The 14,670-nt window shown below is 39.9% G+C and overlaps 1 protein-coding gene across 2 annotated transcripts in view; it reads right to left on the bottom strand.

Annotated features, from left to right (window-relative positions):
* The window catches only part of RELN (reelin), a 544,526-nt gene that overhangs the window by 51,752 nt on the left and 478,104 nt on the right, over positions 1 to 14,670 (bottom strand). For both annotated transcript variants that reach the window (XM_039239122.1, XM_039239123.1), the window contains exons 47-48: positions 1,728 to 1,868; positions 363 to 540 (exon numbers count right to left, since the gene is read on the bottom strand). In XM_039239122.1, coding sequence (XP_039095053.1) covers positions 363 to 540; positions 1,728 to 1,868 — 319 coding nt within the window. The remainder of the gene's footprint in view (positions 1 to 362; positions 541 to 1,727; positions 1,869 to 14,670) is intronic.

Below are 14,670 nucleotides of genomic sequence, written 5' to 3'. Positions count from 1 at the left end.
AATCTGTTTCAAGCTGAGTTTTCAATTAGAGCATCATCCAGATGGAAGATCCTCACATATTGTGCAAGCTCTCTCTCCCAAGATGAAAATTCACTGAAGTCTTTTTTTGAATGTGTACTTAAATATGCCTTGTGCTGACACTACCCTGCATAATTAAATGGTCTCAGCTGATTTGTGATAGGAAAATGTTAGAAATAGTATTTTCTGATTTGTACAATGTTGCGAGTTCTCATCAGAGTTGTGCATTGAGAGGGTCTATTGCTGGATCTTGATTTGCCAATTAAAATTTAAAAAGAGACTCGGTTCTTCTGGGGGAAAACTCAGAGGATGTAGAAACGAATAACCAGGAGCCAAACACTCACCCCGCTGAAATGGAGAGCCATTCCCGAAGCCACTGCACCACACACGGTACTTAGTTTCCCTCCGTTCACAGTCAACCAGTTCTGGGTGGAAGGAGCTCGATTGAAGTTGTCTTTGAGCTGGGTTGGAAGGGAGGTCTCGGGCTCATCACAGTACAGCCCACCCCACTGCTCATCACAGCTGGGTGTGTGGACAAAGAGAAAGGAAAAGTCAACATGAAACAAAACCTCCACAATTGAGTTCTCAAATTAGTGAAGCCAATGGCTATTCCTAGTGCAGGATGATGAAAGGTTACTTATCTTCACAGAACTTTCCAGAATTCACCTGCTCTCTTGAACAGTGCATTAGGTTAGAAATAATCTGTGAATTAACTGTCTCTAGGCATACCTAAAGTAATGACTTGGGTTTACAGAGAAAGAAGCAACTTCAAAGAATTTACTAAAGCCCTGTACCTACATGATACAGCTCTAAAAAATAATTGTGGCTGCCACACTGAACTGGTAGGTCCAAATTCCTTATGAAATTGGTGTTTGTAAAGAGGCTTTAGGCCAATTAGGAATCCAAGATGTGGTGTTCCAAACAGCAGAGGGTACTCTGTCTGGGTAGCATCTGTCATCTCTGCCTAAAGGACTGACCTCCCTCCCTGTTCAATGTGGGAGGAATATGAATATAGGACTGGAGGCTCTGGGGAATCATTAATCAATGGAAAGACCTCCCAGGCACGCAGATTAATGGAGAAGGGAGTATAAATTCTCTACTGGCATCTTCATTCCTATTATGCTATTAAATAGCAAAATCTTTGAAAACCCAACATATAGTTTATAACACACACACACACACACACACACACACACACACACACACACAGTTTATTTAGATCCTTCCAAGGATGCTACAGGTCTCTAAGAGTAAAATACTAGGCTTCCCCATCAAACACACGTGGTGGATTGAGCAGGCATTTAAAAACTTTCTTACGGGAATACCAATTTGACCACAAGTCGTGCACATCATTAAATATACTCAGACCTAAGTGAGAAAAATATTTATGAAATAGAATTTTCAGTCGAACCTCTTCTGTCCTTTTCAGGTCTCAGGTGTGCCACAGGAACACAGAGGGAAATAAAATTCAGTCAATCATAATTCACCTTTCTCTGGACAAGATAGCTATTGTTCAGTTCCTAATCTCTAAGCAAGAATGAAGGTATCATGTCCACAAATTCATAGTTAGCTCAGTATCAGATTTCAAGAAAAATGTATAACTGAAGGCAGCTTTGGAGTGATTAAAAATTCAGTTTCAGAAAAATCTCCAGGCTGGAATGTGAGTCAGAAACTTCCTATGGAAGGAAGGGGAAAAAAAGCTTACTTACACACAGTTTCCTTGGATGCACCTTCCATGGCCGCTGCACATATCTATGCAGCCATCCCCGATATAGACATTATCTATTGCCCATGTCTGCTGCTTGTCAAAAGGAGCTGGTTGATGCCATCGGAAACGAGTGGCTTGAGACCTTTGAAGAAAAAGAGAATTATAATGAAGGATGTGGTGGAAAAGAAAATGTGTCCTGGAGTATTTGAGCAAGTGCATGGAAGGGTGTATCAAAAATACATGTACGCCCCTAACTCGTGTTCTCAGAAAAAGAGTTCATTATTGCAACAGTCTCTGCAAAACTCTGATTAACAACATGATACCACACTGAACCGAAATAGCTTAAGAGTATATTTTGAGCTGAGGATCTTTCTGAGCCTTGTAAAAACAGACTAAAACAGAAACTAAAACTAATCCTAACCAGTAGCCTCAGGTGGAACAGCAAGCCCTGAATTTTGTGTGGAAACCACTGTGGAATAATACCAGGACTGCTGCTAAGTTATATTAGCAAATCAGCGAAAGATGCCTGTCCTTGAGCATCCTATACTCTCCAGCATTTGACTTGGAAAGTAGCATGTGGGCTCAACTTCAACTCCTATGTGCTCCGTAAGACCAGACACTTTTGTGCAGTAGGTCTACTGATCCACCTCATACAGCATTCGTGAGGAATTCTCAACAATTAAAGTCTTTTTAAATTTTTTTTAATTTTTTATTTATTTCTAGGAGAGAGAGGGAGACAGCGTGAGCAGGGGAGGGTCAGAGAGAGAGGGAGTCACAGATTGAAACAGGCTCCAGGCTCTGAGCCGGCAGTCAGCACAGAGCCCGACGTGGGGCGCGAACCCACAAACCTCGAGATCATGACCTAAGCGAAAGTCAGACGCTTAACCGACTAAGCCACCCAGGAGCCCCTCAACAATGAAAGTCTTAAGAGACAGCAACGAAACCCTAGATAAGTGGTTAGAGAAAAGAGAGAGGGTAAGAAGGCCAGACTTATTTTATATTCGTTCAAATGCAATATAAATAAAATCAAAAGCAGAAGTACATTTGCTCATTTGCACGGTTTTGGGGAGTGTTCTGTTCTGAAGCACAAATAAACGTATGTTTTCAGAGACACTAGATGGCGGTAAATCCAAACAGTGCCCAAGGCTCAAGGGACTGTGAACATTCAGAGACCCGGAGATGAAAACACTTGCCAAAGCAAGTTTTGTTTTACGGATTCATATACTTTTATCATTAAGAGACTGTTAATCACTTGACTGAGAGCTATTTGTTTCAAGCAGCACAAAAGACCAAATACCAGCAAGGACTGTCTATTTTCTAATTGAAAACATATGCATTAGGTTGAGAAAATAGAGAAGATACAGACCAGCACTAAAATCTCCATTCTGAAAATGCATAGTTCGGTTTGATATTTGCTTATGGAACATCTATGCACTGATTTTTTTTCCATTATACTTCTTGCTCCTAAGCTCCCAGCAGGCTACCTAACATCCTCCTATCACTTCTATGGCATTTAACTTCAACCTCAGAATCCGCCTTGGTCCATGAGGTGCTGCCTGAGCTGGGCCCCATCCTCCAGCCCTGCATCCTGGCTACTCACTGTGGAGCGCTGTTCCTTCTCTCAGTTCCCAGAGCTCAAGACACTTTGTCCCACCTTCCGCCTGCACGTTCTTCCTCTCTCTGCCTGGTTTCCCTTTATGTGTCCTTCAGGTCTTGGATGCACTCAGAGAAATTCTCTTTCAGATCCCTTTAAAAATCATGTTTATTCTGAAGCAAGCTGTTCTTTTCCTTTTACCGTACTTATTATCACAATTATAGTCATATATTTATATTTATTTGCATATGTATTTCTTGAATGTCTGCTTCCTCCTCAAAAGTGTAAGTTACCAGGGAGCAGCATTATTCCCTTTGTTTCAACATTATCCCTTCAGTGCACAGTGCCTAGCACTTAGTAGGTGCTCTATAGGTGCAAAGAGTTGGTATCCAGGGTCCACCATTCTCATAGGAAGCAGTGGGAAGATGCCTCCCTGAGGTTGTGCACATCAGTGGCTGTGCTGTTTAGTTAATGCTTAATGATGACATTTACTAATGTTTACACCTGTTCACATGCCGCAACATTTACAAATAGCACAGTGGAATATCATATTTAAACAGCACATCATTACTTGGATTCTTTAAAAAAATTTTTTTAAGTTTATTTATTTATTTTTGAGAGAGAGAGAGATTGAAAGAGAGCACACAAACCAGGGAGGGACAGACAGAAAGGGAGAGAGAGAATCCCTAGCAGGCTCTGCACCACCAGCGGAGAGCCCAACATTGGGCTCGAACTCACAAACCATGAGATTATGACCTGAGCTGAAATCAAGAGTCAGATGCTTAACTGACTGAGCCACCCAGGTGCCCCATCGTTACTTGGATTCTAATAACAAGTCAACACTTACACTCTTATCCTTTATTTCAGACTGCAAACTTCTGAGGGGCAGGAAATATCTCTATTCTTCAGAGAATATTGTTTTGTGTCTCTAGTCCTTATAGAGGGGTAGGCAAGTAATCTTTGTTCTGCTAATGTTTTATAAAGCTCCATCAAAGCCTTTATTACTTTTTTATTAAAAATGCTTATTTATGGAGGCACCTGGGTGGCTCAGTCAGTTAACTGTTCAACTTCAGCTAAGGTCATGATCTCATGGCTCATAAGTTCAAGCTCTGCATTGGGCTCTGTGCTGACAGCTTGGAGCCTAGAGCCTGCTTTGGATTCTGTGTCTCCCTCTCTCTCTGTCCCTCCCCCACTAGCCCTCTTTCTCTCTCTCTCAAAAATAAACATTAAAAATTTTTTTAAAAAGAGAGATTATTTATGTATAGTTTCCTCTGTTGGATTATTCTCGTTATTTATCTTTTATGGTTGGTGACACCTATAGACGGGGATCCATAAATGTTTCCTGGAAGAATAGTAAGTTGACAGCAATCAAGATGGCCAGGAAGAATAAAAATAAGAGACATCTTGTAGGTGGGTAGGCAGGGACTGGGGGTCAGCTGTGGAAGGGGCAGTGATTTGACGGCTGTCAAAGGAGGATAGGAACTCCCAGGCAGTTGAGAGGTGGCATGAGCTGCCTAGCAGGTGGTGGTTTTCTGAACACTGGTTGTGTTTAATCACAGTCTGGGCAGCCACTTAACAGAGAGACTGGACAGAAGATTTAAGAGGCAAATGCATTGTTGGGGTTGACAGCTTTTATAGGGACTTCCAACCATGACATGTTCAGTTTGTACAACTCCGTGGCATTCCACAGAAAAGGAAACAGTGGGAGACCAAGTGTAGAATGTACTAAAACTGAAGTTGGCCACCAAGAGTAAAGATACTGAAGGGCACTAATCTGTACTCTGGTATTAGTAAATCCTATGTCCATGGCGAATAACTTAACATAAACAATGAGGGGTTAACTTAGGGGACTTTTAAGGCCCTGTATCAAACGTGATGATTTTATATTCTTGGGAATAACTGTACGTAGTAATTACATATCCATAAAGCTGGGGTCAATACATTATCCAGTATTATTTTATAGGAAAAGGAAACACTTTCACTAAGGGGATGAATTGGAATAGAAGTTAAAAATGAAGGTATGGAAGTTGTATTTCCAGGACTTCTTATTCCCAGCCCTGTCACAACTTCACTATGTAAAGGGACCAAATCATTTATGTTTATGTGCTGACACTTCCCCATCTGTAAAACTAGGAAAATGTTACTTCCTACCTCACAAGGGTGTTGTGAAAATTAATTAGCTCATGTTTACCAAGACCTGTGAGTGTCTTGGTGAAGTCCCTCGGCAGGCGTCATCATTTTCCTGGAGCTTCTTTATAATGACGGCCACCACCAGCTGCTGCTTCTTGGTGTTGGGGGTAAATGGCCCCAGAGCATATTTCTCCTTTTCCATATCCTTGAAATGTCTCCCCTTGCTGCTTTTCTGAATTTATATCATTTCCTCTCCATCTACTGCACATAGTAAGTGCTCTTTAAGTGTTGTTTAATAATTGAACATCCACTGCTATGAAGTTAAAAAATGTTACTGTCAATAGTATGGTTTCCATCACTGCTCACCCCAGGAATCTTTCCCCACACTGTCTCCACACGTTTTAATAGGTTTCTACTCACATTTTGGAGTCTCTGTATCTGCTCGTTTCCTTAAGACCACTCTGTCTACCTATGACGTTTTCGTTGTCATTATCATCATCAGGAGGAAAAACCCCATTGATATGAACCATAGGGAATTTTTTAAAAAACCTTTTCACTCTTGCTTAATGTTTCCTTTACTCTCAGTGATACATGAAATATTCAGGACAAGTAAATATAGCCAACCCTCTTATCCTACCAGTGTAGAAGTCAAAGCCCAGTGCACTAGCTAGGTCACACTGATGCACTCACAAAGCCGAGAGAGGGCAAGAATCTCTTGGTTTACTATTACAATGTATTCTCAATGAGGAAACCCTTCAAAACCATCTCAACCTATACAAAATAATCCTATCCCTACCATTACTCCTAAATATGGACAGCTGTTTAGCTATGGAAGGCTGTGTATATTGTTGCTGTATGTGCACACAAGTCTATATATATTGACTTCTGCAGGTTAATGTCATAGCGGAAACCCCTGGCCCTCCCTGTTTAGTTAAAAGCTTTGCAATGCCCCCTTTCAAAATGTGTCCTGTATTTCCCTTGGTAGCCAAAGCCCTGTCTTTATGTTCGAAAAAAATTTCCTCTATTAGCCTATTTTTCTCTATTAGATAAAAGCAGAATATTCCAGGGGAGATATATAAATGGCTTATAGGTGTGTGAAAAGATGTTCAACATCGTTAGACAATAGAGAAATGCAAATCAAAACCAAAATGAAATACAACTTCATATCCCTGAGGACAGCTATGATTAAAAAAAAAAAAAAAAAGACTTGCCAATAACCAGTGTTGGCAAGGATGTGGAGAAATCTGAACCTCTATACACTGCCAGTGGGAATGTAAAATGGTGTGGCTGCTGTGGAAAACAGGTTGTCCATTTCTCAAAATGTTGAACATGGAGTCACCATATGACCTAGCAATTCCACTTGTAGGTATATACCTGGGAGGAAGCATAGATCAGCTCAACTGAAGAGAGTGGACCCATGGGTCACAGCCCATGACCTACAGGTAAGAGTTAGAGAAAAAGCAGGCTCTAGAAAGGAGGTCTGAACTTTGGTACCAGGAATGTGAATGAGTTACTTATGGCGAGGGGCTCTCAAGGGGTGGGCCATCTGCCAGGGGGCATGAAGACCCAGCTTTGGGGGAGGTCCTCATGAAGAAGACACTGAACTATGACCAAAAGGAGGAAATTGAATTTTGGGCATGGAAATGAGAGGATGACTCTTAGAAAATGTTTTATACAACTGACTCATTTCATAGGTGTAAGGACTGTGTTTAGAACTGGATCTAGAACCTTCATCTCCTGCTGGAGATGATGTGTTACCGAGAACCCTGATTGTCTTGAATGCCAGGTAAAGGCTGGAAGACCACTGACTGGCAGCTAGCTGGGGCACTTCATTTAGGCATCCCAGATCTTTTAGTAGAAAATTCCCTTGGTGATTATAATTAACACCAGGAATTTGTAGGATGCTAAATGACTATAACATTTTGGGAGTTTTAGGTAACATTAATCTGTCCATGAAATAATGTGTACTGTCATTCAATATTATTTTCTTCTAAGTTTCTTATAATACACTGGGGTTTGAATGAGAGGATAAAGTATTTAGACCACAGGTTATGACCCCAAACAAATGTGATAAAGGTATCCTTATAAGGTGACCTAGATCCTTCATGATATCGCTCTGGAACTAGTGTGGAAAGCACATTACAGAGTTAGTAATAGAAGAATTTCAACAAGCCACCCACATGGCCTTTTTTTCTTCCTTGACAGAGAACAAATGGAGAACTTTGGTAAAATCCTGGCTCAGCCACTGTGCATCTGTGGGGAAAATCATATAAGTTTTCTGTGTCTTAGTCCTCATCTTAAAAGGTAAACAGAGAGACTTCAAGGTTAAAGAATATTTAAGAGAGATGGCAGCCAATTATATTATTTGTATCCTAATTTGAAAAAAATGATATGCTTCATGAGACAAACAGGGACATTTGAATACTGAGTATTAAGTAAATATTGAATAAGAAGCTGTCATTGATTTTTAGGTGTCGTAATGATATTGTAGTTACATTTTTTAAGTTCTCTTTTAGAGATACATACTAAAATATTTACAGTTGAAATGATATGTCTGGGAATTGCTTCAGAATTGAGGGGCAGGAGTGGTGCTATTGAAAAAATAAGGTTGCTCGTAAGTCAGTAATAGTTGAATAATAGTTGAAGCTCGGTGATGATTCTATTGAAGTATAGTTTGCTATTTTCTTAAGTTTCATATGTTTTAAATAGATAAATGTGAGCCAAAAATAATCTGTGGTCCCTTCAAACTCACAGTAAAATTTTGATTTGAGGATTACAAAGAAACGAAAATTCCTATCCTATTATTTGGTAAAACAAGGATTTATTACTTTTGCTGAGAATCATAATTAGTAATGATAATAACAACTACAGTGTTCTGAGTAGGCCTACTGAGAGCATAAGAGACTTTGGGCCATCCTTCAAATAAAAGGAATTTCCTATAATTCTTAAAATACCTTCTCAAAGAAGAATGACTTCTATTTAATTGTTAAAGCAACCTTAAGAAACAATACACAGTAATATGGGCAAAGTACAGCCAAATCTCAAATTCTCTAATAAAACTTGGCAACAAGAATGACAACAGAGAAAGCTTAGTTGGAGCGCAGAATTTCTGTAAATAGTTTTATTCTCTGTTGTAGTGGAAATGGAAGTAGATTTTACTTGTCTTCATATGAAAATAATAATATATTCAGTATGTGAAAATCAATAGTACCACAGTTTATACCTGACAAAATTATTTTTTTAATGTCTATTTATTTATTTTTGAGAGAGACAGAGCACAAGCAGGGAAGGGGAAGAGAGACGGAAACAGAATCTGAAGCAGGCTTCAGCACAGAGCCCGATGTGGGGCTCGAACCCACAAACTGTGAGATCATGACCTGAGCTGAAGTCAGTCAACAACTAACCTACCCAGGCACCCCAGACAAAATTATTTTATGTTCTGTTGTCCTGAAAGACCAAGAGAAATTTGGTAAAGTAACAGCAATGATGTTCAAAGTATCAAAATTATACATGAGAAAATGGTTACGTAAGATAAGCCCAAGGCTTCCTTGACCCGATTGAAAATTTTTAGCGAGATGTTCAGTAAAATGAATGTAAAAAGTCTTTCAGAAAATGCTGGAAAACTGGAAGTAACAATGGAGATAAATAATATCAAGGCAAGTTAAAAAAAAAAAACACTCCTTTAAAAAAACGAACTTGTAATTCTCTTGAATATTTCTCCATGACAAACCCCCAAAATACTATCTTTGGTTATTTGGTTGTCTTAGAATAAGATGTTTTCTTTGCAGTTATAGTTGGGATTATCATTGAAAAATATCCTCCCTCCCTAAATCTGTTTCCCTGCAAACATGTAGAGATTCCTCTAACCCCATTCCATTATCCCAATCCTTCCACAATCTTTTTACCACTTCTTGTGCTTATCACTTTCCCTGTAAACTTCCCACAGACATTAAGAAGTGTCCATGCTGTGGCTAAAACCACCTGGCAGTTAATCTTTAAATACAGTGGTATCACTAGGTCATTAGGGCTGGTAGGAGGGAATGGATCATATTCAAACTGTGACTTAAAATAGCCAAGTCACACCTGAGCCTTCCAGTGGCAGCACCCCCTGCCCCCTTTTCTCGTAGATTTGGTTACCTGCCCTTCGGTTGACTCACCCTCGTTCTCAGGTGATGTTTCAAGAACCCATGCTACCTGAGCCACCTGTTATTTTTAGATCTGGGGTTAGTAAATAGGAGGAGGCAGACTCAAATTAGGGGCTAGGAAATTGATTTTGGCCTCTTCCCTTCTTTTTCAGCCTCTCTCAAGAACTCCTGAATTCTCCCTTCCTATTTCTTCTAGGAATGTACCTCTTAGGCAAGCAATAAAAATGTAGAAATAATATAGTGGTTAAGCCCATGGGCTCTGGGGCCAGACAAGCTGTATTTATTTCCCGTATCTTACTGAAACTTTTTTTGAAGGTCACCGACTATCTGCTTATGGGAAAATCTAGCAAATTTATTGTGAAACTGTTTTTTTCATTATATGTAGTGTGTCACTGATGGCCACCTCTTCCTACTTGATATTCTATTTTTACTTGCTCTTGGATACCATGTTCTTCTGATTCTTCTTCTACTCCCTTGACTATACCCTCACGGTTCCTTTAAGAACCATTTCCACTGAATCTGCTATTAAATTTAAGGATCCTTTCTGTCCCTTTTGAATGCTCTCCCATGGAGAGCTGCTTCGGTTTTACAGCTTTGCCTATCACCTCTATGCTCATATCTCCAAACTTTATTATCTTTCCTTGGGCTCTGAACTTCGTATTTCTGTCAAATGGATGTTTCCATTTGTATTTCTAGTCGTCACATTTAATTTGGGATCATTGGGTTAAATTTGCCACATTGTTCCTCCTGGGATCAACTTTCGCTTCTCCCCACTTCTTTTCACCACTCTCTCCGGCTTCAAACTTTAGTCATCTAAAGTTTGTGTGTGCAAGGGAGAAGAATCTAGTAAGTTTTATCAATTCTTTCTTTGAAATGTTCTGAAAATATCTGTCTTGCTGGCCATAGCCCAGACCCTTGGGACTTCATGTAAGTCAATATCACAATGCCTTTGCCGCTTTCTCTTACTTGAGCCTCTCTATTCTCCCAAATGTTTTTTTTTTTCTTGGAAGAATATTCTCAGCTCGAAACCCACCACAGTTCATTTTTCCAACAAGTCTACACTCCTCTGTCTTGCTTCAGTGCCTGTGGTAGTTAAGCCAACTCCACTAACAGACGACTTTCCATAGCATCCAGATATGAGCTTGCTGCCTTCATCAGTAACTTCTGGGCTCTTGCCAGGCTCATGTGCCTTGTTCACCTTATTTCCCCAATTTAGAAATGTCCTTCTCCTTACCCACCTAATTCCTAGCCATCCTTTTAGGCCATGCCCCATCTCTTTCATGAAACACTCTCTAACTCCAGCATTCAGCATTGTCTCCCATTTCTAGCCCATTCTCCACTGAAGCTCTCAGCTATATTCAGCATGTTTTATTTTTAAGTTGTGTATTTTTCTCCAATGAGATGGTAACCCCCTCCAGGGCAGGAACGTAAGACAGTTTCCTACCATTACCATGGGTTTGCTTATGTTAAGGGAGCTTGGGAAGACTTCTTAGTCTGACTAAAGGTAAAGTCTGATAATAAACTTGTGCTATGGTTAACAAGTGTGATTATGTTGTTAACTCATACAATGTAAAAATGATTTACATTTTATAAATGTTTACAATGTCCCAAACTCATCCATGTGAATTGATTAGATTTTTTAAACGTTTATTTATTTATTTTGAGAGAGTACGAGAGCAAGGAAGGGGCAGAGAGAGAGGAACAGAGAGAACCCCAAGCAGGCTCTGTGCTGTCAGCTCAGAGCCTGACATGGGGCTCTAGTCCACAAACTGTGACCTGAGCCAAAATCAAGAATCATATGCTTAACCACTGTGCCACCCTGGCACCCCATTTATTAGATTTTTATATGGCAAAAAGTTTCATTTTTCACATGAAGACCTGCAACTTTGGGACATGGAATGACTACCTTACAAGCTCACAGGGATAAACTGGAACTCTCCACTAAAACACAATGCTTTCCACTCATTTTTCCTTCCAGTAAGCTCTAACTTAAGCAGTGTATATGGGAGTAATAGAAACTATGATTCTATGACTCTATCTATTGCAGCTGATTTAGGTTTTAACATAGAAATGTCTGGAGCAGAGTGTGATGTCTCTTGTGTTTAGTCTCAGTGTCCCCTTCCCAGAGAAATGTACCAGCATCCATTCAGTTCAACTCAGAAACCAGAGTCATCTTTAACGTTGCCCCTTCCCTCACCTTCCCACGTCCATTTCATCATTAAACTTAACTTTATTACTTCAATTTCTCCTGAATTTCTCCACTTGTATTCATGTCTCCTGCACCTTATTCTAAGCTTCCCAGCACTCATTGCCTCTATAAGAGTTTCCTTACAGCTACTCTTATCTTCCCCAATTTGTTCTCCAGTTAGAATAAGCTCTTCTGATGCAAATCTGAGCATGTTCCCCTATTCCTGGAGCACCTTGGCAGGCTTTTAAGCACCTATGTAACTATCTCCAGATCTTCAGTACGACCTACAATGCTCTTCATGGTCTGACTCCATCTCACTCCACTCTCTCTCTAGATCTGATCCATTCTTTCAGTGTCCCACATATGCCTGCTTCCTCCTATCACAGGCTGTTTTCCTGGAACATCTCCCCTAGTTAACTCCTATCCATCCTTTATCTTTTACTTCAATTATGCTTTCCTCCAGAAAGTGTTCCTTGACTTTCCTGATAAAGGCAAATCTCCCTAGGACATATCATCTCTCAGCACCATGCAACTGCCCACAATCAGTTACCACAGTTGAATTTTTTATTTACTTCTGTGATTACTGCTGTTTTCTGGTTAGTACTTCTCCCACTGGACTGAAAATTTGTTGAGGCAGGGGTACGTTCGCCCCCCTCACACAGACCTGGCATCCAAAGAAACACTTCAAAAAATATTTGTTTAATGAATGACTAAGTCAATGCATAATCAGTACTGATGACTACTGGCCATTCTAGTTTGGGTAATGGTTTGATGCCAATTTGTGGATAACTAATTGACTCATAACTACCACTGTGCCAATAATACTGGGATCCTAGCCTTGCGGTCCTATGATAAGCGAACGGGTGGACAAATCTACCATCAGCACATTGTCTCTCCTCAGCCCTACTGAGCACATGGCTTTGTCATCAGCATCATGTTCGTTTACAGTGAAGAGCTACAAGCTCAATTCTATCCTAGTGAACAAAGTAAACATAGGTGTCTCAATATGTCGCAAATGTTGAGGCAGTAAGTTGAACTCAAAACAAGGAAATACCACATTTAAAAAGTAGCTGGCTGTAAGAGTAGATAGAGTATAGATACACTAAGTTGTGTTTCAGACAAAGTGTTCTGAGCCTGCACACTGTTTTCATGATCTCCGGCATAGGGCAGAGCACAATAAGAAGTGGGTCTGGCCTGGGCTCCATCCATGTGCATTTCTTTTTGAATTACCCAAAAGGCCTTATTATAAGGCAGTGTCACCTTTAAGACCACTTTGAGGGTAATACAATAAGCAAAGTGCATATTTTCAATATGATAACAAGAGTAAATAGATGCTCATCAGATTCTTCAACTTATCATTTGAAAGGGCCAAATTCTTATGGGTAGGTGCAAAAGACAATTAGAAGATAGATTAAAAGATGAGGAATAATTACCTTTCTTGAGTAGAAGAGTTCAAGGGTATAATCACTAGCTGGAGTAAATCTTAGAATGTCTTTTATTTGCAAAATGCTACCAAGTAGCTGGGTAATAATTCACAGAATTCATAAAGTCTTAAAAGACTACTGCCTTAATGGAGTTTTTTTTTTTCTATTTTACTTATTAAGATCACCTTAATAATTCATGCATGGCAATACCTTTAACGAGCAACAAAATCTCACGTATCTCATTTAAGCCTGGCAACTCTACCGACAGTTAATATAGTCTCGTACCTCTGAGCCAGCAATTGTAGAGGGGCCTCAGGCTGTTAGTAACTGAAACTGTCTCATTTATGATAATACCAAGAAAAGTTATGTCCTAGATGAATAGCTGAATTTTATGATCATTTGTTAGGAAGATTTATTCATTCTTCATTTGTGGGGAGGCGAGAGACCAATAATGAGCCCAAACTGTAACTCCTGCTCCACATAATTGCACTGGTTGCTTTGCTTCTTTCTCAATGGCAACAACTGATTACCGTTTTTTTTCTTGGAGGGAACAGGAATTCCCTCCTGTTATCAAGATTTGAAAGCTTCCCTATGATTAGCACCTCCTTGGATAGTGAAAAGAGAGAGTGTCAGGGAACACTGTCCAGTAGGCAAGATGAATTCTCTGTGTAACTCAAAGCACTTTCCGGGCAATGTTAGTAAGCCACCACTATTTCTTATAGACTCAACGAATGACACATTCATAAGTGTTTTTCATATAAAAGAGTGCTCCAGGTGGTAATTCTCGAGATGCTGTTTAAAATAAAATTTCAAGGAGTGCCTGGGTGGCTCAGTCAGTTGAACATCTGACTTCGGCTCAAGTCATGATCTCATGGTTTGTGGGTTTGAGCCCCGTGTTGGGCTCTGTGCTGACAGCTCAGAGCCTGGAGGCTGCTTTGGATTCTGTGTCTCCCTCTCTCTCTGCCCCTCCCCTGTTCTTGCTGTCTCTCTCTCTCTCTCTCTCTCTCAGAAATGAATAAAAACATTTAAAAAAATTTCAAAAGCAGACAATAATTTTAATACACATTTATTTGCTATATGTATTGATACAACACCACTCACTGCTATATCTACAGTAGTCTGATGACAGACTCCATTTAAACCTATTCTGTATGCAATGTGCCTGTTTTAAATTTAAGTGAATCAAGTTGGAGATTCTCACTGATCCACCCATTATTTTCTTGCATATGCCATTTTTTAAAAATATTAGTTATATAAAAGTCAGCATAGGCCTGGCTTCTAGGAAAACACAGAACAATGTCACCACAAAAACTGGCTTCTATTTTGCTTACTTTTTTATTCCTCTTTTTTTTTTTTTTTAAAGTAAGCTCTACACCCAGCATGGGGTTTGAACACGACCCCAAGATCAAGAGTTGCATGCTCCACTGACTGTGCCAGCCAGGTGCCCCCTATTTTGCTTATTT

Source organism: Hyaena hyaena, unplaced genomic scaffold (genome assembly GCF_003009895.1).
Source record: "Hyaena hyaena isolate Hyena2069 unplaced genomic scaffold, ASM300989v1 scaffold_152, whole genome shotgun sequence".
NCBI lineage: Eukaryota > Metazoa > Chordata > Mammalia > Carnivora > Hyaenidae > Hyaena > Hyaena hyaena.
The sequence above is the reverse complement of the archived record's forward strand: the minus strand, read 5'-3'. Positions and strand labels throughout refer to the sequence as shown.